Source organism: Neltuma alba, unplaced genomic scaffold (genome assembly GCF_004799145.2).
Source record: "Neltuma alba isolate B1F8T4 unplaced genomic scaffold, ASM479914v2 tig00011419_pilon, whole genome shotgun sequence".
Lineage (NCBI taxonomy): Eukaryota > Viridiplantae > Streptophyta > Magnoliopsida > Fabales > Fabaceae > Neltuma > Neltuma alba.
In genome coordinates this window covers 63,995-88,955 of record NW_021636103.1, presented here as the reverse complement: position 1 = coordinate 88,955, position 24,961 = coordinate 63,995, and the positions used below count along the sequence as shown (strand labels likewise).

Genomic DNA, 24,961 nt, shown 5'->3' with positions numbered 1-24,961 from the left:
TGTATATATACATAGTACTACATCATGTGCTTGGTATTTTAAAAAGTTAGTTTCACATTCAATTTAATTTAAAACATAAAATCCAAATTCATTTCGTCTCTCATATTTATTATTTTTTTTCTCTTCTTATAGTAGTTGTGAGTGTTAAATGTTTCGTCAAATAGTAGTTCTAACTAATATATATTTAGCAGGAATATTTTAGAAAATATAACACTTATTTGTTATAAATAACAAACTTAATTAATTTTTTTAAATATACTTAAATTAGTTAATTAACTTTTATACTAACCATGTAATATGATTTGTTTTTAAAACTTTATATATGACTTTCATTTATGTTGTTGGTATTAAAATAATGTCGGATTTTTTTTTGTTTAGTTTTCTGGTTACAAATTGTTCGGGGACATGAATCACAGTCAAAACATGATGTCGTTTATAATAAATTTTTAACTTTGCATATACATGGTTTAAATTTTTCCTTAAAATTACTATAAGTTTTCAAAAAAAGTAATAATCAAAATGTCAGAAGAATAAATCAACAACGTGAACCCATTATTACTTTTTATACTAAAAACTTATACTGCTTGCAACATTTTTTAGTGGTTCATTTTTTTTTTTTTGACTTTATAATATTTTTTTCAAACAATGAATTAAATAAAATAATTTAAATAAAAGAATTATTGGGGACAAGGTGGGGGCCACATCCCCATAGCCACGCGGGGATGTTAGGGCAGGGTGATGAATATGTTGATGGGCATTTTCAGAAACCTCAATAAAAAAGGGATGCTCTCCGCATTCCCAGTCTTGATCAATGCAGAAGGAAAGAAATGAAGACAGGGACCAAAGAATCTCACAGACACACATTTCCCCCGGACCTTCAATTTACATTTCCCAATGCTAGCACTTCCACTTCTACTGTTCTACACATGCCTGTCTCTTGTCCCTCTTTCTGTCTTCTCTGCACGCTATTCATGGCTGTGTGTGTGTGATATGAATCACCCAGTTATTTAAGTGCCACTTGCTAATTTAGAGAGTTAAGGCGTATCCTGAAAAGTATTTCTCAGAAGCACTTTTTATAAATTGAGATAAATTCCTTCACATATTTATCTTGTAGGCCGTAAAATTACTTTTAAAACCATTGTTTGGTTTTCATCCAAACACCCTCTTACATTCATAGAAAATATAACACCACAATATCAGATTTTAGGTGGTTTTAATCTTAATTAATTTTCATAGAAATATCATGTTAAGTGAGTTTTTTTTAATACACAAGTTTTTTTGGTGTAAAAAAGTTTAGATGAGTTAGATTCAAATAGCTTATTAGGGTCAGGACCTGCTTTCAGGATTAGACAAAATTTACTAACAAAATTTTTACATCAGTGATGAGATTCAAAATCATGACATTATAGATTACAAGCCAACTCTTTACTAACTAAACCAATTGTGAGTTAAGTTTCTATTAGTTATAATTTGCAAACTGATTAAAGATAAGATAAAAATTAGTTATTAGGTGGTATGTGTTTGGATTTAAAAATTTTAAATCTGAATTATTCATTCTAACATAGATTAAGTCTTAAATCATTTTGGCTAAACACAATCAACCAATAATATAAGACGGTTTATTATAAGAAAAAAAAAAAGACAGAAGAGCAATTTATATTATAAAATTACTCTTACATATTTATCTCGTAACATGTAAAATTATTTCTTCACAACTAATTCAAATAGATACTTTATTCAATAGAAACTCTTTTTTTTTTTCAATTTTTTTTATATCAATGAGTTATGAAAGCTAGACTTATATTTGCAATTTTGCATCACATTCTCTGCTTACCACCTCATCTGTTCTCACCTCATACATTTGAAGGGCTTGAATTGAAAGACTGAAATATAATAAACCCACACTCTCTTGCTCTATTTTAAAGGGTTTCAAATCCTCTTTTATAGTAAAAAAAAATATTGTTTTTTGGAAGAGTTACTATTAAGTCCAAAAAAACAATCTCAAAAAGTCCGAATAACAAATAAATAGAACTAACCAACTTTTTAATAATAATATTTTTATTTTTTTTGGATTTGAGATTTGTTAGCAATCCTGCCTTTTTCTTTTTTTCAGAGGAAAGTTTTAAAATAATTTTTTAGCACAAATTTTAAACAATTAGCACGCTGACACCGAAAGTGCTCTGTTATTAGGTTCTGACTCGCCAGGCACCATCTGAGATATCGATGAACGCCATGAGACAGTTGCAACAATGTATGAACATTCAGAATGAAAGATCGCAGGTGTCCTGTATAGCAACTATTCTTCACAATACATCAGATCCGGAACAAAGATTCACATGATTCATACACGACTGTTTCAATGTTGCTGATATGATTAATTTCGAGTTCAGCTATAATCAGAACGGAGGATTACACGAAATACTGGTGAATTAAGTCTTGAAGCCAAGTATGAGACTGATTCGACTTGAAGAGAGAAGGGAACGAGATATATTTATATATGTACTTCACAGATTCAGAAATCTTTACTTGGCAGAAACACAGGTTGGATCAAAGAAAATCGTGAAAATGAAAATTAAGGAAACCAACAAGGAAAAAGAGAGGAAAAAAATTTAACATTGAGTTTGAGTCACCGCGCGGATTAACCAGGGGGTGCGGAGGTCGAGGTGGAAGAAGAGGCGGAGAGTCGGTCGGCGAGATCGGTCATGGCTCGGATTTGCATTTGAACTGCCGATATGTAATCGATGGCTTCCTCTAGAATCACCGGATATGGTTGTTTCCGGCAACCCGGGACCAACCGGCCGAGGAACCTCACCTTCCTCTGCACTGCCGGTAAGGTCTTTCCCTTCAACCGGAAAACGCTCACTCTTGGCTTCTTCGACCGGCTACTGCCGGTAGCCAGCCTCGACGCCGTCGCCACTCTCTTCCTCTTGTGGTTCCTGAACTTCAGCTTGAGCCGGTTCGCGAGAATCGCCCTGCTCCACCTAGTCCTCCCATTGGCAGTAACGGCGAGGACCCTATCAGCGGCTTCGCGGATTGTTTTCCCTCGTCGAGGAGCATCGCCGCTTCCGGAGCCGGAAGAGCCGTCGCCGAGGTTCAGTCGAGCCAATGCTCGGTGGAGCTTGGAGGTGTAGATTTGTTGCTGAGCCTGGGATTTCCATCTAGCGTGATTCTGAATCTGATCTTCTTGGTGATTCTTCTGAGCCGGAGCCTTCTTCTTCCTCCTCCTCTTGGAGGCGTCGCGTGACCGATCGGAGTTGGTTACAGGATTTGAGATCACAGATGAGGCCATGTCGGCGCCGAATCGAATCCTCGTTGATTCTTTCTTTCCTTGCCTGAAAAGTACAATCTCTTGATGGTTTCTTTTTCTTGATATTAGCGTACAAAGCAGGATTCAACCACTGAGAGATTTGTGAGTACAAAGATTACGAACCACTGATTCTGATGAGCAGAAATTGAGGAAAGAATGAAGAATCTGAGAAAGGATTTGAAGGAGAAAAGCAAAAAATAGAAGAATCAAGTATTCGGTGACTGATTAAGGATAAAGAGAGATTGTTTCAGAGTTTTGGAAGAGATGGTAATCCAACAGAAAAATAGCGGTTAGAGAGAGAGAGAGTGAGGGGGGGGTGAAGATCGCAGCCGCACTGACAGGTTGAAGGTCGGAGAGACGGTAAAGGAAGCCCTTATAAAGGATTCAGGTGAGTCGTTCTAATTTTTTTTTAATTATTATTATTCCCTTTTTAATTAAATTCTCATTTTACATGAAAGAGCTAATATAATAATTAGAGAAAAATTGAGCTTAAAGATTAAAGATTAAAAGAGTGAAATATTTGACGGAAATGATCAACTCCTTCAAAATTGCGTACAGATTCTAAAATTTGCAATTAAGGTTTAAAAGAGCTCCAAGAATTTATATTGAAAATTCTTAAAACTTTATTCTAAATTTTAGAATCTACAATATAGCTTCAAGAATAGTCCTTCGTATCAAACATTTCATCATTTTGTTTTCATCTTCATATTAAATTTTTTTTCCAATGAGTAAATTTCAAATCACTCATAGATTTTTTTTTTTAGAACCTGAATATTATCAAGCCACGTTGGATTTGAAACTAATTTTTATCTAGTTGGGAACATTACGATTAAAACCCTCCTAACAATTAGGCATCCAAGATGGGAGAGTTACGATTAAAACCCTCTCAATAAATACGTTTTTAAGGATTCGAACTTGTATTTTTTTCTTTACGGGATGAGACTCTTACCATCTTGTAAATTACTTGTAGAAATTATTAGTTGTTTTAACTATCAAATTTTAGCCATAAGCTTGAGCCCTTTTTTAAAGATAAGTTGTATATTAAAAAAAAAACTAAGTACATAAAATCTAATAAGACAAGTATACAGGACAATAGATTGAGAAAAAGGCATTTAAAAGTTTAAATTTTTAATTTTGAAATTTCTAATAATTTCTCCTCTTTTTAGATATTTAAGGTTTATTATTTTATTTAACAGTTTATCTAGAGTTTTTTTCCAAAAACCCCTATTGAGTAGGTAGATATTAAGGAAAGACGTGAAAAACCCTATAACCCAATGATATAAATGGTCATGTTATAATTCGACGCTGTTAATACATATTTTTTTTAATTGAGAACATAAAATATATTAAAGCAAGAGTGGATGACAACCCAGCAATTAGCAATTATACTTAGCGAAGCATTCATAATTAACATAATGAAAATTTATAATTAAAATTTAAGGGGAAAAATTGAACTCACAAAGTAAGGCAATAACCATCATCTTAATCCAATACCTTTTTTCTTTTTGGCCATCAATCCTTTAACTATACCAGCCTACATCAACGAGAAGACACATGTTATGTTTAAAAAAAATTGTCGTTTAACTATCACTTATTACTAATTCATCTATCAAATTGTCAAGTTGATTTGAAACAAAATGATCATCCTGCAAGCATAGTCAAAATTTTAGAATTAGATCAAGTTGATGTTTGGCCCCCAAAAAAAAAAAAATCAAGCGGATGTTAGGATAAGTCCTTTAATTTTCTATTCATAATTAATGAATTTAATTATTGTTTTATTAAGTACCAATCCTATGGATAATCACCCACAAATATAATATGATCCATGACTTTGACCAAGTAACTATCTATAATTATTAATGACTATTGTATTAACCTTATATATATATCTTTTCTGTAAAAGTTCGTGTAACAACCAAAATCATCCACTTTTTAGAAAAAGTTATTTTCACTTGAGGCTTAGCTTTGTATAATTTAGATAAGTTAAAATCTAATATGATTTTTTTTCATGAAAAGACTAATTTATTCAAACAAAAAAATAATAATAATACAAAAGACACATTGGGCTCACTTACATTACATTGGAATAAAAAAGAAAATTACATATTAGAGTCTAATTTGTAAACCACAGAAACATGAAACAAATAAATTAAACATACAAAATCCATGCATAACAGTCTAAACTAAAATTAGAAATAGTACACCGGTAATGACTAAACACATTATGAGCATAAGAAATGAGTTTATATTAAAAGTATAAAATGATATAATTTTAATATTATATATATGGAATGAATAAAAATATTCATCCGATTTTAGTTATTTTTTTAAAAAAAATTGTCTTGTTCCGCATCTTCAGCAAAGGGTCCCCCACAATGTAATACAAAAAAGATTTGGATGAAACTAATAATTCAATAATGTGATGATTAGGCCATTGGACCAATGTGCACCTCATGGTTAGGGTTTCCTTTAATGAATTTATATACTATCTTTGGTCATAATTATAAAATCTCGTTTATAATCTATAAATAAGATCTTATAATTAGAATCGGAGGTAGTACTTTACAATTAACATTTTAAAAAGAGCAATATCGCACTCATTTGAAAAATTTATCTTACATTGATTTCTTAAATGCTAATTATTCTTTCAAAAATACTCTTAGATTAAAAATATACTTTCAACTCTTTTATTTTTATGTAATGTAGATTCTATATAAATTGAACCAGCTGTTATTATTATCTACTTTTTTGTCTTTTATTTCATACTTTACCTTATTTGATGTGGATTTTTTTAAATTAATAATGAGTTTTATAATAGAGGGTAAATTTTATTTAGTTAGTGATGACAGAAGATAAAAAGGTAGATGGTTGTGGGGTTAATTATAAGAATGGGAAGTCAATGCTGATTCATATAAAGTGCAGGTTCAATGGATGAGGCTCAACCTATCAACAATCAATCTCAGACACCGATGCCTTACCAAAAGCTAAAACTGCCAAACTAATCTATTTATCTATATTTAATATTGTAAATTTTATATATAATAATCACAAAGCTATGTAATGTTATCTATGTCATAAATAATATAATTTGCTTCAAACTTTATATTAAAAAAATATGGAGCTGTCTTCCAATTAAAATGCTGAATAAGCAAGGCCATTATCATCATGGCTTTTTGTTTTTGGTTGGTCTGAAGTAATTTTTGGTAGGTACGCCTGTCCATTGGTTTTGGAAATGAATTAGCATTGTTTGTTGTTTTGAATTAATTGAAATGATATCATTCTGAAAGTTAATTTGTTGATACTACATAATGAAGGGTTAATGTGTAAATTCACCTGTAAGTTTACACTCAATAGTACTAAGCACTTGAAAGTTTTTTTAAATGCAAATTTGTTTTGAATATTTGAAATCATAGTGATACTACTATCTACGGTTAAAAAACTAATGTTGATTATCAAAATAGCGACTTTAACTATTGATATTTTTAACGATAAGGGGCAAAATTGTTATACCTTATAGGTATCTAATACTCTTAAATAAAAATTTTTGGGACAAATTTATACCTTCATCATATAATGAATCCCATTTAGTCAAATAAAACTATAATTTGATGCAGATTTGATGGCTTATGTCGATGATAATACTGTTTGTATGTTTGTGTGTGGGGAACTAAGGATAAATTGAGAGGGATTATTAATTGTATTGGGGAGATGTCTGTTGTCAAGCACAGATTGGCTGGATAATGTGAAACCATAGATGCTGCCTCTCCTTTGTGCGACCCAATAAGACAGTGATTATTATTTCTAGCAAATCAGTCACTGGTGAATAATTAAAAACACTAAAAAATAAAATAAATTTTTCTTGCTTTTCTTAATGCCAGTTAAATACCTCCATGCATACACATATCAATGTCAGATTCGAGTCCGGTGCGAGTGTTTTGGGCTTCGAGTACTACTCAGCACTCACATTAATCACGGCCCAAAATACTTGGCCCAATAAATCTGGAAGCCCAGAGCACGAGTAATCGAAACAGCGGCCTGTGGGATTTGTATTTTGGACAAAACATGTGGGCAGTCCACAAAATGGTCCATATAACATAAAAGGTCCAAAACTTCCCATATTGAGCCGTTTCACACTTCAAGGCCCACACGTTACTCACCCAGAAAATTGTGTGAGAGAGAGAGAGATTGGATCTCAACGAGAATTGTTTTAGTTGATAAAAGATCGGCTCATAATCTACAATCTGTGAATACATTTGTAAGTGCTCTATGAACCCTCAAGGTATGCCATAATCCTAGTGAGCTCTGAAAACTCAAATCGCCTAAACTTTTATCATATCAAAAAAGAAGAAGATGAACACAGCAAAAAAAAAGAGGGAAAGTGTGAAATTATTAATAGTGGTGAGATGGTTGGCTTATGGAGAATGTAAGAAAATTGCTAAGATTGAGAAAACTATCTTCAATGAGCTTGTGATAATGTTTAAACTTTATGAAATACTACCTTCGATCCCAATTATAAGAGCTAGTTGACTACTTTAAGGAGATTAAGAAAAGAAGTTAAGTTAGTTATTTGTAATAAATAAGTGTTGTCTTTCCTAAAATATCTTTACTAATCAAGTGCATTGGCTAGAACTACCATTGTTAGAAGAACTATTTTGAAAAAAAATACTCCTCCGGTCCTAATTATAAGACCCAATTGACTTATTTGAGGAGATTAAGGAAGTAAGTTAAGTTGGTTATTTATAATAAATAAGTGTTGTCATTCCTAAAATATCCTTGCTAATTAAGTATATTGGCTAAAACTATCATTATTAGAAGGATTATCTTGGAAAAAAATGTATAAATATAAGAGACAAAATGGATTGGGGTCTTATAATTAGGACCAAATAAAAAGTCAAATGGGGTCTTATAATAAGGACCGGAGGAGTACATAAATATTATAGATAAAGTGGATTGGGATCTTATATTTAGGATCAAAATAAAAGTTAAACAAGATTTTATATTAAGGACTGGAGGTAGTAGCGCTTTTTTTAAGCCATAGATAATACTCCTCATATCTTATATATATAAGGGTCTTATATTTAGGATCGGATGAGTATTAGGTATTAGATAATTGCATTATTTCATATAATTAAGTTTATATTATGATAATCTTATATCATCATGTGATTCGTGTCACATGAGGTTTTGCATATATAATTTCACAGGTCGGCGCAATTTATAATGATGATATAAGACACAAAAGTCATTGTCCTTTTCTGTGATATATCCTTGACTTTTCCTCAAAAACTTAGGAGCCAAGGTTCATCCTAAAAAAAAGGGTAAACTTGTGACGCAAGGCAGTATGTAATGAGGAGGGAATGATATTTCTTCATCAAACAAAAATTCGTTAGAGAGAGAGAGAGAGAGACACGCACACACAAAAAAACATAAAATCTATAAATATCAATTTAGGACTCTAAGATAACCTAATTATTCTCATGGTTTTAGGGATTAGCTCAAGATTAAACTTTACGATAAAATTACCTAAATATCCTAAATTTAGAATATGAAGAATAAATAAAAATAAGAAATAATTACAATATACTCTTCTAATTCTAAACGTGAGATCCATTTTGTAGTGTAACAGTAAAATAATTTTAACTTATCAAATAATAACAACAATTAATAAAACAATAACTAATGTCACAAAAAAAAATTTATTGAGTATCAATCAAAACAAGATTTTAACAAATAAACTTGAGAGCCAAGGTCGTTGTCCTTAAGTTAAGACAAAAAAGTCATTGTCCTTTTCTGTGATATATCCTTGGCTTCTTCTTGTAAACTTAGGAGCCAAGCTTTTCAACCCCAGAAAAGGGCAAATAAAGAGAGAAAGCTTGTGAAACAAGATAATAAGCAATGAGCATAGGATGATATTTCATCATCAGACAATAATTAGTTATATATATATAGAGAGAGAAAAAGGACACAAAAATACCCTAAAGTGTATAAATATCAATTTAGTACTCTAAGATAACCTAATTATTCTCATGTATTTAAGGATTAGCTCAAGATTAAACTTTATGATAAAATTACCTACACATCCTTAATTTAGAATCTGAAGAACAAATGAAAAGAAGAAATAATCATAATATATTTATCCGGTCCTTAATATAAGACCTATTTTATAACATAACAAGAAACAATTTTAACTTATCAAAAAATAACAACAAATAATACAACATTAACTAATTCACAAAATTGTTTTTACTTAATATCAATTAATACAACATTTTAACAAATAATAACTTTAATTATGAAACGACAACAACAACTAAAATAATACTCTTCTGATCCTAAATATAAAATTTTTATATTAGTATGTGTAAATGTATTTGTATAAGAGTTTTATATTTAGGACCGGAAGAGTAACAACCAATTTCATAAAAATTAAGCAACGCGGACAAATTACTTTGAAATTTTCATACTTCATTGGACCTTCATGTACCTTCCTATCTCTCTTAATTATACCTGAAAATAAACTAGCATGGACTGGTGATAATTTGCGGCCCGCATTACGGCGCACTTTTCACATTTTTTTAATCAAATAATTAATCGATTATATTGATTTGAACTCATGATTAAAAATAATTAGCTAAAATTAGTCCTTGATGATTTTACCGGAAACGGCAGTTACTACCTAGCCTGATTAGGTAATAATTAAGATTAATTATCAAAGTCTTGTCGGGGATGTGACGCTACAACTATTAAAAATTTATTAAAAAAAAAGGGGGAAAAAAAACCCTAATCCTGGAGCGCCCACTCGCGCTGTATATATAAAGGGATCACCCTACTCGCCTGCTGGTTCTGTGTCTCCGTTTTGAACATTACAAATCACGCCTTACGTTCTGACAGAGATGAGCCGCATCTGGAGTTTGTGCGTGAATCTAGGCCAATCACAGCCCTTCGTATTCCAATCGAACGGTTGTTTTAGATTCACGCGCAAACTCGCGATGCGTCTCCTCCATCACATCCGATATCTCACTCTGGCTTCTCTTTTCCCTTCCTGTTTTCCCGCCAAATCTGGAGGTACGGAAAATCAGAGAATCAATTTCCGGAAGAGATTGAAGAAGGCGGATTAGAATATGATGTGCAAGCGTAGGCATCGACGGCTTCGAGTTTGGTGGAACATTGTCGGTGAGGTTCCTTTTTTTTTTTTTGTGGTTTGATAATAATTTTAAAGAGATCAATCGGTGGCTCTCTCATTTTGTTAGTTTATTTGATTTCCTGGATGGTCGATTGAAATAGAAAGGTGGTTTTGCGTTTCCATGCTCGTTTACTAATTATGTAGGCTATTGTTGAAAATAGTTTTCCCGCCAAAACTGGAGATATTTGCAATTTCTTCGAGGAACTGAAGAATAATGCGCAGTGTTAGAATTGATGGTGTCGTCTCCGGTGGAAGACTGGCGCTGAGGATTTTTGTTGAGATTCGAGGTTTTGCAGTTTGATTCTGATTTAAGAAGAGATCTGATGGATGACTCTGAGGTTCTGTTTCTTTATCTGGTTTTCTGAAGGAATGAGTTGAATGAGAAAGGTAATTTTTTGATTTCATGTTCATTTATTAAGTCATATGGGCTAAATTGTGTTCAATTTCACACAGATTCACTGATGTTCTTAATTTTAATTTAATTCCCAAGGGGATTATCAATGGAATTACCTGGGATTGTGAGTTGATTTTCAGTATTTCGGGTCATTTTCCTTTGTTTATATTTTATCTCAATGGAACAGAGTGCACAGTTAATTTTTCTCTGAAGATCCTTAGAATTATTGTGACCAAACTGGATCCTTCCTTACTGTTCAAGGGAATAATCCTTTGGTTTATCTTGGAGGTACTCTTTATTGTAGCTCTTCTTATGTGAAAAGGAATTCCCTTTTTATTCTTTCTTTAATTTGCTCTGGAAAAATCCTTCGTGACTAACTATTTGCCTTTAACCAGGTACAAGTATAGAGTTCCTTATTGAAGCCATTCGTTCCTCCCTCAGATCACTAGACTTTTTTGCAAAAGCCCCCCTCCGTTTTTTTCTGTGGTCATTATTCCTTCCTTTATGGCTAGAAGGGGTTAAAAGTAATTGAGACAAGAACTGGAAATTTTGAACTGATGGAGCTAAGCCGTCCTAATTGTTATGTAATGTGTCATTACCACATTAGAGAGTCGCCTTAGTCTATTTAATTGTGGTTAGCGACTTACTGTTATGATTAGCAGTAAGTCGCTAACATGAACTTATAAGTGCCCTTTGCAGATTGACAGAACATTATACACGTCAGAAGAAACATGAACTTCGTAAACTGGCCGGGATAGCTAATGTGAGGATGAAGCAAGTGATAAAACTCATCAAAATGACAGGACATTATCCTTCTTGTAAATATGATTAATGAAATCTTGAAGATTATGGTTATTGTGGCCTTTTAGTCTATGCAGAAGCAATATGTGATAGATTTCTTGCTTGGCAATTGTTTGTCCATTTATATGATGGTCACGAGAAGCCACCGAATTTGCAGAAGCCTTTCTTTTCTATTTTGTCCTTGCCTCGAGAGGATGGAATGTTGAGGAAATTTTCTTGGGTCTATCTCTTGTTGGGGGTTCCTTCTTCATTTTCTGGATTTTGTTTGTCCATTTGTGGTGACTGGAAATCTTCAATCGCCTAGGCTATAGGAATAGCTCCATATCATGCTTGGCTTTCCTTGGCGTACGCCCCTGCACGTTGCTATTAATTTGATGTGCTTATCGTTAGAAATTCCATAGCAATAAAGTAATTCCTCGCTCAACCGTACAAATTACTTTAACTAATTTGTCAATATCAAAAAATAATAGTTAACTCATTACACATGTTTCAAATTGAATTTTTTTCAACTTTACCCGGTTGTGCAAGAGAGAGAAAAATATGGAGTTATTTTTAAACATTAATTACAGTGACAAAATTGATAAATAAGTGTTCATTACTCTTTAAGTTACTTATATTTTGGTTCAACTATTTTTCTGGAAGCGACCTATATTATGAATTAGAAGAAGTATTTTTTTTAAAGAATAAATGTGGACAAAAATAAGAAATAAATTAAGTGCAAGAGACACATGATTTGTACTGAATATTACACTCAGTTCTCAAGAAGGAGATTTTATTAAATTGATCTCAAATCCCAAAGTACTTGTGAGTGAGAAATTACAATTGTGAATTGATCAACTTATTCTAATTTATATATAAATTGTCACTCCCATTACCCTTCTTTATTAATTCCAACTCTGTCAATTGTGTCAGTCACAAGTAAAGGAGTTGTAATTGATAAGGGAGAGTCCGATGAGGGAAGATGATCAATAATTCACGATTATAATTTCTCACCCACAAGTCTTTTGGGACTTCAAAGTGATAAAATTTCTTATTTCGAGTTAGAATCAGAAATCAGAAGCTCTACTTATAGTTCAAAACCTACTGAAAGATCTGTAAATTGTTGAGCATGCTTTATGATTCATATTCTTTTGTATGCATTGGGGATCCTGTAAATGTAACGTAACTCACTTAAGTGAGTAATTTAGTTTCAAGTGCTTTTGGTGTTCTCGAAACACTCCCTACGTCTGTCCAAATTCAAACTATTGGGATCACACACACACACACACACACAACATATTTTCACATTTTATCATCATTTTTTATATCCCAATCCGACATGAATGAACATCTTCATGGCTTATGTATTGCACAAGATCACTGGATGAGTATTTTCAAGCCAAAAAGCTCTTTGAAGCTATTCAATATATTTCTATGAAGACTGAAAAAATTGCTTTTTATTTCATGCAATCTCAAACTGTTAATTGTAGGTCCTATTTTAGATTTCCTATTTCTCGGTGCAATTAGAACTAACCTCCGATCCACGATTCACAATTGAATATAGACACTACTCACACAAGAGAAGATGTAGATTAAATAAGAGTACAATCATTCTGATCCATGAGCACATTAAACGAATCCTAGAAAACAAAGAAAGATAGCACAAAAGGCCAACAAAAACACACCAACCAAATATTCAATACAATATAGATTCAAATACGCAACAAATAAGTTTCCTAAAAATTGAAGTCAAACGTTGTTCCCGCAGGTCAACAAGCAAGTGCATATAGGCTGAGCCTGATTTTGATGATGAAGACTAGAAAATACTTAACCCAAAAAAAAAAAAAAATCACAACAAGAAAGTTGCACCAAGCTCTCTGTTTTTAGCGTCCCAATGCATATTGTTGAAACCCCCCAATTAAATTTGAAACAGGTGGATTGTAGTCCAAAAACTGGTAGGGGATAGCATTATTGTTTAGCATGCTGTACGGCTCATGTTCTCCAGCATCCATATGCCTCACTTTCATTTCTTGACGATCCTGTAAATGTAATGGAGTTCATGTAACTGGACAAGAGTCCATTTGAATTGAAAGTAGAAAAAGCAACTTATTTCTAATTTGATTTTTAAAAAAGTAAAATTAGGTAAAAGTTAAATTAGAGAAGGTGAATTGTGTTTGAATTAGAGTTTAAAAAAATTAGTTTATAAAAGTGAGATTGATAAAAAATTATTTAGATTATAGGGTTAAGGTGTGCCCAGCACCCTAAACTATTTATCCAGGTGCGTCCAGTGGCCTAAAGTAATTTTGGGTGCATCCAGTGTCCTAAACTAATTAAAATGGTGCGTCCATATCCCATGCTAACAGAAATGTTATGTTTAACTGTTAATTTCCTGACTCAGTTTAAAGTTGACCCCAGATATTCTAAATGGTAGACATATGGACATTTGATGTGTATTATTCTTACTCAAAATTGAATTTATTTCCTTCCTCTTCTTCTAAATAAATTGACTTTTGAGTAAGAATAATACACATCGGGTGCCCATGTGTCTACCATGTAGAATATCTGGGGTCAACTTTAAGTTGAGTCAGGAAAGTAACGGTTAAACATAACATTTATGTTAACTTAGGATATGGACGCACCATTTTAATTAGTTTAGGACACTGGATGCACCTAAAATTACTTTAGGCCACTGGACGCACCTGGGTAAATAGTTCAGGGTGCTAGGCGCACCTTAACCCTAGATTATAATTGAGTGAAAATAAGTTTGTTTGAGTGAAAGAAATGGGACCCATATTTTGTCTTTCTCTCTCCACTTTTTCAACTCTATAAGCTGCAATTTTTAGCTTTTGACTTAAGTATATGATTTTGGTGGGAGTTCTTAATTTTTTAAGTTCTTCCAAACACACTCAAACATGTCAAAAGCCAAAAGCTACTTAAAAAAGCCACTTAAACGTGGCTCTAAAAAGGCATCAAGTCTGTCCAGATCCAAATCTAATAGGATCAACATTGGGTTTGGGATGTTAGTTACTTATCCCGTCTCTTCTGTTGCACGTCAATTTTTTTTTCACTTTCCAAATGTTTCTTTTCTTTTCTTTTTGCCATTAGATTCTGTAAAAAATTAAGTGAAATTTTGATATTTCATAGGCAAAAATATGGCGATGTTTTCAATTTTTTTTAATAATTTTTCAAAGAAAGCACAATCTAAAATTGGTTTAGTTCCTTTTTAATTTAGATACAAATTTTTTAAAAATATATAAAAAATTTGAAAAGGCACCATTTTTGACCCACAAGCTGTCAAAATTTCATTCATTTTATATAAATATAATAATAAATAGAAACAAGAAAAAATATTTAAGAAGTAGGAAAATACTAAGGGCCTGTTTGGTTTGAGGGGAGGGAAGGGGAGGGAGGGGAGGGAGAGGTAGGGGAGGGGAGGGGAGGTTTCATTCTCACCTTGTTTGGTTTGATTAAAAAGGAGAGGAGGGGAGGGTATTTAATGATCCCTTGTTTGGTTTAAGGAAGGGAGGGGAGGGATAGTAATAATCAATTTACCATTTTACTCTTATATATTAGTTTATGTTTTTTATTGATATATTATATAAATTAATTTACATCTTAATTTAAATTATATAATTTAATCAAAATTCAGTCTTATCATGTTAATATGTGTATTAAAAATTTGGTATAGTAATTTTTCATTCTAATTAATATAATAATATATTTAAAATAATCAAATTAACAAATTTTATATGCTCTAAGAAAAATGAAATTTTATTTTCTTTAGGCTATCTTTTTTTCCAGCTTTAAAATATATTTAATAAATAATATATTTATAAAAAATAATTAATTTTATAATATTATAATTTTTTATTTAAATAATTTTTATTTTTAAATAATTTTTATAATATATTTTTAATTATAATAATGTATATATTTTTTATTTTTTTACTTAGGATAATATATTTTTTATTTGAAATAAATATTATAATAATATATTTTATGGGTAGAAGTGGAATATTAAAAAAATCATAAGAACATAATGGTCCAAAATTTTGGCTCCCCTCCAAAAACCCCCAATTTGGAGGGGAGCCAAAATGGGGGGAGGGAGGGGAGGGGAGGGGACATTTTAGCTCCCCTTCCCTCCAAAATTTTTAACCAAATGAGGGGAGGGGCTCATTTGCCCTCCCCTCCCCTCCCCTCCAACCAAACACACCCTAAGGTGCATCAGACGAGGCAGCGGACACCCCAAATCCGTCAACATCAATGAAAAGTATGTTTCAATCAAGACAAAACATTACTATATAGTTCTTTGTCTTTGGCCGTCAGCAAAGTCCTTGTGACACATTTTAAGAAAAATGAAAGGTGTATATTTAGAAAAGATTAGCCATACCCTTTGGATTACAAATGGAACAATATAATATTATTTCCTCGTCATAATGTGCAGGTTCTTCAAACGATTCTTCATCGTCTTTCATTTCTGAATCATCACTTGCTCTGTCATTACTCTTTGGTGGGCGATTTTGTAGGTAAAGGCTATGGAACCTCAAGAGCTTGTTATCTAACTCCACCATCTTCTTCTGGTACTGCCACTTCTTAACAAAGTTCCACCATCCTATATCAGAGCTCTCCCTAGCTAGCTTCTCACCCTCCTCCAACAAACTTCTTAAGCTTTCCGCAGCTTCATTCGCTAAGATCTGCTCCATTCATCTTCATCGTTACTTGTTCACTGTTTGATTCTATCTCCTCCAGCACATGAACTAGGGAACTCATGGTATCATCTAGTTGTTCCATCGTCGTTCCAAGCATCCCAACATCATTTATTACCATCCATATCCCACTCTCAGATTTCTCGAGCTCGGACATGATACCTTTCATTGCTTTGCAAATGATGATAAATATAGCTGTGATTTTTAGAATAACATTTTCGCTGGGGAGAAGAATTAAGATAATGAGTCCAACAGTGCCAAAGCTTGGAGCTCTGGGAACTAGGGTAGGTACGAGAGTGCTTGGAGCCCTAGGAACTGGGGGAGGTACGAGAATGCTTTGGAGCACTGGGAATTACTTGGGGAGGTTGGAGAGGTATAGGATAGTTAAGATCTAAGTCACCGAGATCAAAGGGACAGATTGGCTCGTTGTTGCTAGGCAATGCAATATCTCCGGCAGCTGAACTGGCAAGAGATGTGCTAGAACATGTACTAGCTCCGACAGCTGAACTGGTAAGAGATGTGGGAGAATGTGTAGTAGCTCCGCCGGCTGCTCCGGTGACTGAACCTGCAAGAGATGTGGGAGAATATGTCGTCGCTCCGACGGCTGCTCCGGCAAGAGATGTGGGAGAACATGTAGTAGCTCCGGCGGGGACAGAACTAGTGGAAGACATGCCAGAATGACATGGTTTATATTGGTTTGCATCAGATTTTAGGCTTTGAATCTGATGAGAGAGTTTATCGAATCCGGGCCTTTGTTCCAGACGTACATACTTAACCTCCCGGAATGTGGTGAGTTCAAGAATTTTAATATTGAACCTTATGATTTTGCCGTCCAGTTCCACCAGCTTCTTCTGATAATATGATTTCTTGATGAAGTTCCGCCGTGATACGCCCAGGCACTTGGAAACCAACTCCTTGTCGTCTTCCACAATTGATTTTAAGCGTTCCATTTCACTCTGATCCGATTCATTCAGCTTTGTGTTGATTCTTTTTTATGTCTTCTATAATCGGATCTAGCCTTTCCAGTGTCGTTTCCAACTCCATCAATTGAGGTTTGAAGTTTTTTGAACGATCCTTTGCTTCCTTTACTGCGTTCCAAAATTCTGTAAACAGGAGCCCTAAAACGGCGCCTCCCGCCAACTCTGCCATAACTGAGAAGCACACAGCCTGATAATAACCAAAGAACCACTCTCGACACTCATCTAAGCTCTCTGAGCTTAGCTTGCTCACATTCATGTCCTTTTTAATGAAGGAAGAAGAAAGTTCCATCAAGTTTCGAAGTCAACCAAAGTCAAGTTTGTTTAGAGAGTAAACTGTGTATGTGTTTCATTCTAATATTATCTTGATGACTTCTTCTTTGGACGTGTGAGAGGTCCTGGATTCTTGGCTGTTGCACGAAAATCCACGATGCACGCACCAAAGTCAATGGTGCATATTCATATTTTAATTCTTTCTTCATCTTTTTTACTCTACACTCTTCATAATTGATGATCGATTTTATTAAGAATTTGTTTAGAACAGTGATTGAAATTTTTAAAAGCAGCTCTTCAGTTATAATTTAGTAAGTGTATATATATAAACCTGCTTATAATAAATAGCTACATTAATGGAGCTGGATAATCACATGAAAGGAGCTTCTCTCTTCTACCCCCTTCATCACCACTGGATTGAATTTCAATAATTTAGACTTCACAATTTATAAAATTATTACCATAATTTTACTTAAAAAATACATAAATAAACTTGAATTGTTAAAATCTGATATGAGGAGTTTACTGTAAAAAATTGATCATTTAACCCTATTTAAAAAAAGAAAATGAAAGGAGAGTGACAGAGATAACTAGATGCCGACAAGTCCAATAGATCCCAAGAGATAGGAGGTCCATGGGCTCCACACATTGGGTTCGTTTAGATTAGCAATACGAAAAGTAATTTATTTTTAATTTAATTTTTAAAAATTTAAATTGAAAAAAAAATTAAATTGTATAATATGATTTATGTTTGAATTGGATTTCATAAATATTAACTTATAAAAGTTAGATTGGATAAAAAATTATTCGAATTATGATTGAATAAAAAGTAAATTATAAGTAGCATGGGCTCATAAGTAGTTTTTAATAAGTTATAAGTAGCTTCTTCTTTTTTAGCCCCCACTTAAACAATCGGGCTTTGAATCTAACTACGGGCGAAAGCTAAGCTGAAATAAGAAACTTTTAAATCCCTGGACGCTCTGCGAAACAAACCCATTCTTGGAAGGACGGGGGGGTTGGGAAAAGCCGGTCGCATTATTTGGGTGGGGGGGGGGGGGATTCTAGCGTCGTTTTTTCTTCTTTCCAATTTGTTGGAGTTAAATTGTTATATTTATGTAACAGCAAGTGCGTTCGGTGCATTATATAAGGGATAATCATTTTTTTTAAATTAAAATGTGATGTTTATGTTATTTAACTAAAAATATAAAGTACTGTCCTATTTAAAAATATTAGTTAAAATAAAAAAATGATGTAACGTGTGTAAATATATACTTTTTTTATTATCTTTCTCATTGACAATTATCTTTCTCATTCTATCTCCATTGAAATATTGGCAAATTATTATGTTGATCAAGAAATATCCGTATTTGGTTAATTGTTATATCTTTCATGTTCATATCATATTTCTACTCTACCAGCTCGAATACCAAACTAATCGATGCTGTTTTCTTGTTTCTCGTTAATTGATTAAAATGGTATTTATATAAATATTATTCTAATTTTTATTATAAGTCCATTGTAATTCATTCTCACATATCATAAAAAATGTATTATATTGATAAATTTTTTCAAATTTATCTTATTAAACTTTTTTTTCCTTTACATTTACAAATCATTCTCAATGTAACTCTCCCATCTTCATCTCTTTTTAAGAAGAATTAAATAAAAAAAAAACGATCATTAAAGACCATGAATTGCATGTATTTAGCTTTTTCCTACAAGTGAAGTGATATATAATATACTTCCTCCAGTATTTACTATAACAATTAAATAACTAATTTATGGATTTTAAAGAAATTATATAATTAGTTATTTACAGTAAATATACATTATTTTTTTTAAAATATCTTTATTAATCATGTGTATTACAATTATCCTTTGATAGAACCTTCAACATATGCAATCTCTATAAAGACTATTTTAAGAAAAAAATAGATAAATATAAGACATAATAAATTGAAATTTTGTTATAAATATAATAATATCTTTATAGATATCAATATACATTTTATTATCTTCTATCATCTTCAATATCTTTACATCACATAATTATCTTTTATTATTATGTAATTTGTAGATTCTATTAAAATACAAAACTATGTCTATAAATAAAAAAGTATGTATCTTGTATTTAATACCTTGAATGAAATTCTTCTCTCTACTTCTCTACTCTTCTTTTTCACTTTTTCTTTACTTTATAATGATTCTTATATTTAAAAGTAAATTGAAATCTTATTAATTTTTTTGTGTTAAAAATGGGAGATAGTATAAAGAGATAATTAATTCACAGCTCCTTATAGTTTCAACTAATTTTGAATCAGGTCCTTATAGTTTTTTTTTCTTTTTATCAGGTCCTTATACTTTCACCTGTTTTTAATTAGATCCTTGTATTTATTTTTCTTTTTATCAAATCCTTATAAGTTCACCTTATTTTTAATTAAATCCCTGAATTTTTTATTTTTTATTTTATAAATTCTAATAGTACTATTATATAAACATAAAATAGTATATATTATTTAATATTATTTTATAAACAATAATATTCTAAAGATATTGAATTATTATAATGATTTTAATTTTTTCAGCAAAAAAATTAATTGTTCTAAAGAAATTTCCTGAATTAATTAATTCTATTACTTTTTTATTACATAATTATTAATTTAATTTAATTATTAATATTTTATATTTCAGTATTAATATATTTAATTAAGCTTATATTTAATTAATAAATAAAAATTAAAACTACATAGACCTGATTAAAAATTTAGTGAAATTATAAGGATTTAATTAAAAGAAAAATAAATACAAGGATCTAATTAAAAAAAGATAAAAGTATAATGACCTGATAAAAAGAAAAAAATTATAGAGATTTAATTCAAAATTCGTTGAAACTATAAAGACTTGCAGATTAATTAACCTTACTTGCGTGCAGTCCACAGACTTTGATATATATTACATTACATCAAGGTCACAAAAAAAAAAAGAAATGGAAAAACAAAGGACATATATTACACTACATGTGGTGTTTTGTCAATTCAGGTAACTTCAAATTACAATTTATTACTCTCAAGCAGTTCATTGTTGCGAACATCTTCCACCTCATCCGTCTGATTTTCTCGACGAAAGACAGTGATCGAAAAAGACATAACACTTAGTCGTCGCCGACGACATCAAGATCCAACACCACCCAGTAACCCAATGAAACCATCCAAGCTCACGCCGTCGTTTAGGTCACCGCGGCCAAGTGCGATCATATCGTCGATGTCTTGATCGGTAACGGCGATCCCAGCCCACTCCATGAAACTTTTCAGATCTTTGTGGCCGAGCTTGCCGTCGCCGTCGTGCTTGTCCATCACTCTGAACACTTCCTTCATCATCAATCCACTGTCCCATGCTGCTTTTCCGCCGCCTCCCATTTCCAACACGCGCTCGAACTCTTCGTATTCCACAAACCCGTCTCCGTTGGTGTCCGCCACCGTCATCATCCACCCTATTACTTCGCCTTTCTGGGTGTCATGGTGGCAAAACCTGTTGTAGGAAGAGTGAAGATCGTCGTAGCTTATTTTTCCGTCACAATCAACGTCAAGAACATCGAATGCTGGTCGCAAAGGTGAGTTGGTGGCGGCGGAGGAAGAGGAGGAAGCACAGCCAGGGCGGAGGTTCCGGCCGGATGGACCCATAGAAAGTGCTTGTGTTTATTCCTTAAAAACGCGAGAGAGAATATGAGAAGAGAGGAGAAGAAGAGATGGGCTGAGTAGAATGGGCCAACAGGTCCAATGACTTCCAGGAGAAATGGGGCCAACAGTCCCCACATGTTTTTGGAATTATTGTACAAATATTTATAGAGTATGAATATCACCATTATTGGGTCTGCGATTAACTATTTAGAGAGTATGAATATCACCATTATTCAGTGCTGCTTTTTCTCTAGGTCTGAATTCCTAATCTCAATCATTTATTGAAAACTATTATATATTTTTTTGGGGCAAGATTAAAATATGATTATGAAATTTTACTACGAGAGTAACATCATTTCACTTGTTAGGTGGGGATACTGGACACTGCCTGCTAACTTGAGGATTTATTTCCTCCTATTGTGCACGAGATATTTGGATAGAAATCATATTTTTGAAAATAATTTTACAATGTACAAAATGAATATGTGAAAAAATCTGTTTCAATTTGTAAAACAGCATTTTAAAAAACACACGAGGTATCCAAACACTCCCTCGGTATTATTTGTGAGCGTGCGTGTACCGTGAAATTGCATGAATGTTTGTTTCGGAAAAATATAAGCGAAAGCAAAAGGCGTGGTTAATGGTAATTTCAAATAAAAAGTCCTCTCATTTAATCAAGCACCCAATAATTCGTGGGATTCAAGCAGGCTTATAAACAATTTTTATTTTCAGAAATACGACATGAGTAATGCGCTTTATTATATAACCCATAAAGGTTCGAATTGAATTTAAATCATTCATATATTTCAATTAATTTTTCGTTTTAATAAATACATTCTTTATTTTTATTACTAAAACCATTACATTTAAATTTAAATTTAAATTTAAAATGACGTAGAAAACATTATACCCCCGTGGCTCGCAAGATCGGAAGCTTAAACTAGACTTGGTGGGGTGCGCCAGGCCCGTGCAGCAGTGCAACGCATGGGCGACACGCAAGGGCCCCAGTAGCAAGCTACTGAGGAGGGTCCTCCCCTCAAAAAATTAATTTAATATCATGTGAGCCGATGGCCCACGTATCAGATATTAAACTGATAAGAACAGATACTACACTTGATCTTAGCCAAAAGGCCGAGAAAGGTATGCTTTGTGAGGAGTCTTCGTTTGGCTTTTATATCTGCTCTCCGCTGTGCTCAAAGCCTCCCTTCCCGATGTGGGACTAAGTTCTAGACCAGGAGCCTAGAAGGCTGTTTGATTAAGTGGTAGGATCTTAAATAAGTTCGTTTGAATTTAAATAAGTACTTATAAAGCATGTTTAGAGTGTTTGGATAATTTTTATAAAATCCCGATAAATCGTGATTTTAACCTTTTACTGCACTTTTAGGATAAGCAACAAGAAATAGCTTATGCATTTGAAAAATCCCGATGAATCTTTAGTAACTAAATTTTCTCCAATCTACCCCTCATTCTAATGGTAATTATTTTAATTTTTTTTAAAAACATACAATATGAAACTATTTTTCTTTTAATTTTATCTAAAAGACATTTTTAAATAAATTAGATAACGGATGACATATGATTAAAACAATGGAATCAAATATTCAGGTAATATTCTGATTCGAGGAGCATCGTTAAATTTTTTAGTTATAATTTTGATTAAACATTCAATTTCCTTATTTATGTTACTAAAATTGCTAATCAATTTTTTTTTATATTTTCATTCATCTTTTATTTATATGGGGTCTTTTATTTAATATTTGTACTACACATAAATTTTGTAAGTGATTTTAAATAATAATAATTTTAAAATAAAAATAATATTTAAATATTCATGTCATTTATTAAATTATAATTTATTATTAAATATAATAATTATGAAAATGTAAACAACTTTATTAACTTCATATCCTTTTTAGTAATTATACACCCATAAATGATTTTAATAAATGAAAACCAAACATAATCACAATTTTTAAAATCACTTATAAAAAAAAATCTAAAAAAAATCACGATTAACCAGTGTCACTTATAGTCAATGTCATTTATAAATTTCACGATTACATAAAATCATAGTTGTTCACCGTCAATCCAAACGGGCACCAGGACACAGGCTTTCATTCGCAGCAGCTGTACTGATTGTGCAGAGAAAGAGTCGGTTCAAGATAAATAATGGATTTGATTCTCCGTTTTAATTTTAATGCTTTTTTTTGCTTGTAATTTTGATTTTGTTCTTTTATGATTCTTTTTTGGGGGGGAGGGACCTGTGCTGTAAACAGATGAACTTAGATCAAACAAGTACGTTTTATTATGAAGCGTCCTTGGCAATTTATTGCATTACACATGAATTGCGGTCATATTGCTTCATCCTTTTAAGATTTTAACTCAAGCCATATCTCACATGGGTGCAAGAATTTTGAAAGAAATGATGGATCACAAGTATAAAATAATATCATATATATATATATATATATATATCTCCATATCAGCAAACATACGCACAAGCTAAGTAACTAAAATCTTTTTTTTTTTCTTTGGCCAATCGTAACTAAAATCATTGACCCACAATAATATTTTGATCGGTCATTGTGTGCTCTGTTCTCAGAACCTCAAGAGCTTGTTATCTAACTCCACCATCTTCTTTTGGTACTTCCACTTGTTAACAAAGTTCCACCATCCTATATCAGAGCTCTCCCTAACTAGCTTCTCACCCTCTTCCAACAGACTTCTTAGGCTTTCCGCGGCTTCACTTAGATCTGCTTCATTCATCTTCATCGTTACTTGTTCACTTTTCGATTCTATCTCCTCCAGCACATGAACTAGGGAACTCATGGTATCATCTAGTTGTTGCATCGTCGTTCCAAGCATCCCAACATCATTTATTATCATCCATATCCCACTCTCAGATTTCTCGAGCTCGGACATGGTACCTTTCGTTGCTTTGCAAATGATGATAAATATAGCAGTGATTTTCAGAATAACATTTTCGCTGGGGAGAAGAATTAAGATAATAAGTCCAACAGTCCCAAAGCTTGGAGCTCTAGGAACTAGGGTAGGTATGAGAGTGCTTGGAGCCCTAGGAACTGGGGGAGGTACTAGATTGCTCGAAGCACTGGGAACTACTTGGGGATTTTGGAGAGATCTAAGATAGTTAAGATCTAAGTCACCGAGATCTAAATCAGCAAGATCGAAGTCACCGAGATGAAAGGGATAGATTGGTTCATATTGTTGCAAGGCAATGCAATATCTCTGGCGGCTGAACCAGTAAGAGATGTGCCAGCCGCACATGTAGTATCTCCGGTGACTGAACCGGTAAGAGATGTGCTAGAGCATGTGTTAGCTCGGGCAGCTGAACTGGTAAGAGATGTGGGAGAATGTGTAGTAGCTCCGACGGCTGCTCCGGGGACTGAACAGGTAAGAGATGCTGGAGAACATGTAGTAGGTCCGTTGGCGACAGAACTAGTGGAAGACATGCCAGTATGACATGGTTTACATCGGTTAGTATCAGATTTTAGGCTTTGAATCTGATCAGAGAGTTCATCGAATCCGGACCTTTGTTCCAAACGTACGTACTTGACCTCCCGGAATATGGTGAGTTGAAGAATTTTATTATTGAACCTTATGATTTTGTTGTCCAGTTCCACCAGCTTCTTCTGATAATATGATT

At 32.7% G+C, this 24,961-nt stretch overlaps 2 protein-coding genes, 2 long non-coding RNA genes and 1 other non-coding gene across 5 annotated transcripts; 1 reads left to right on the top strand and 4 right to left on the bottom strand.

The window, feature by feature from the left end:
* Nucleotides 1-1,871: 1,871 nt before the first annotated feature.
* LOC114713185 (uncharacterized) lies at nt 1,872-11,587 on the bottom strand. The gene is made up of 3 exons (XR_003737306.1): nt 11,277-11,587; nt 2,350-2,351; nt 1,872-1,883 (listed from the first exon to the last, which is right to left on the bottom strand). It is a non-coding gene; the product is annotated as an uncharacterized LOC114713185 (long non-coding RNA).
* LOC114713183 (transcription factor bHLH147-like) lies at nt 2,261-3,637 on the bottom strand. Its single transcript, XM_028897778.1, has one exon. It carries the CDS (start codon nt 3,287-3,289, stop codon nt 2,639-2,641), a length of 651 nt encoding a protein of 216 aa, XP_028753611.1. The 5' UTR covers nt 3,290-3,637; the 3' UTR covers nt 2,261-2,638.
* LOC114713184 (uncharacterized) lies at nt 10,179-12,012 on the top strand. Its single transcript, XR_003737305.1, has 3 exons — nt 10,179-10,480; nt 10,652-10,877; nt 11,584-12,012. It is a non-coding gene; the product is annotated as an uncharacterized LOC114713184 (long non-coding RNA).
* Nucleotides 12,013-20,613: 8,601 nt separating this feature from the next.
* Nucleotides 20,614-21,315, bottom strand: LOC114713114 (calcium-binding protein CP1-like). The gene has a single exon (XM_028897695.1). It carries the CDS (start codon nt 21,298-21,300, stop codon nt 20,791-20,793), a length of 510 nt encoding a protein of 169 aa, XP_028753528.1. The 5' UTR covers nt 21,301-21,315; the 3' UTR covers nt 20,614-20,790.
* Nucleotides 21,316-22,246: 931 nt separating this feature from the next.
* LOC114713187 (U2 spliceosomal RNA) lies at nt 22,247-22,441 on the bottom strand. The gene has a single exon (XR_003737308.1). It is a non-coding gene; the product is annotated as a U2 spliceosomal RNA (small nuclear RNA).
* Nucleotides 22,442-24,961: the final 2,520 nt, after the last annotated feature.

What these genes read in the sequence shown, in the direction of transcription:
- LOC114713183 (XM_028897778.1), bottom strand. Translation starts at nt 3,289, where the DNA reads ATGGCCTCATCTGTGATCTCAAATCCTGTAACCAACTCCGATCGGTCA.
- LOC114713114 (XM_028897695.1), bottom strand. Translation starts at nt 21,300, where the DNA reads ATGGGTCCATCCGGCCGGAACCTCCGCCCTGGCTGTGCTTCCTCCTCT.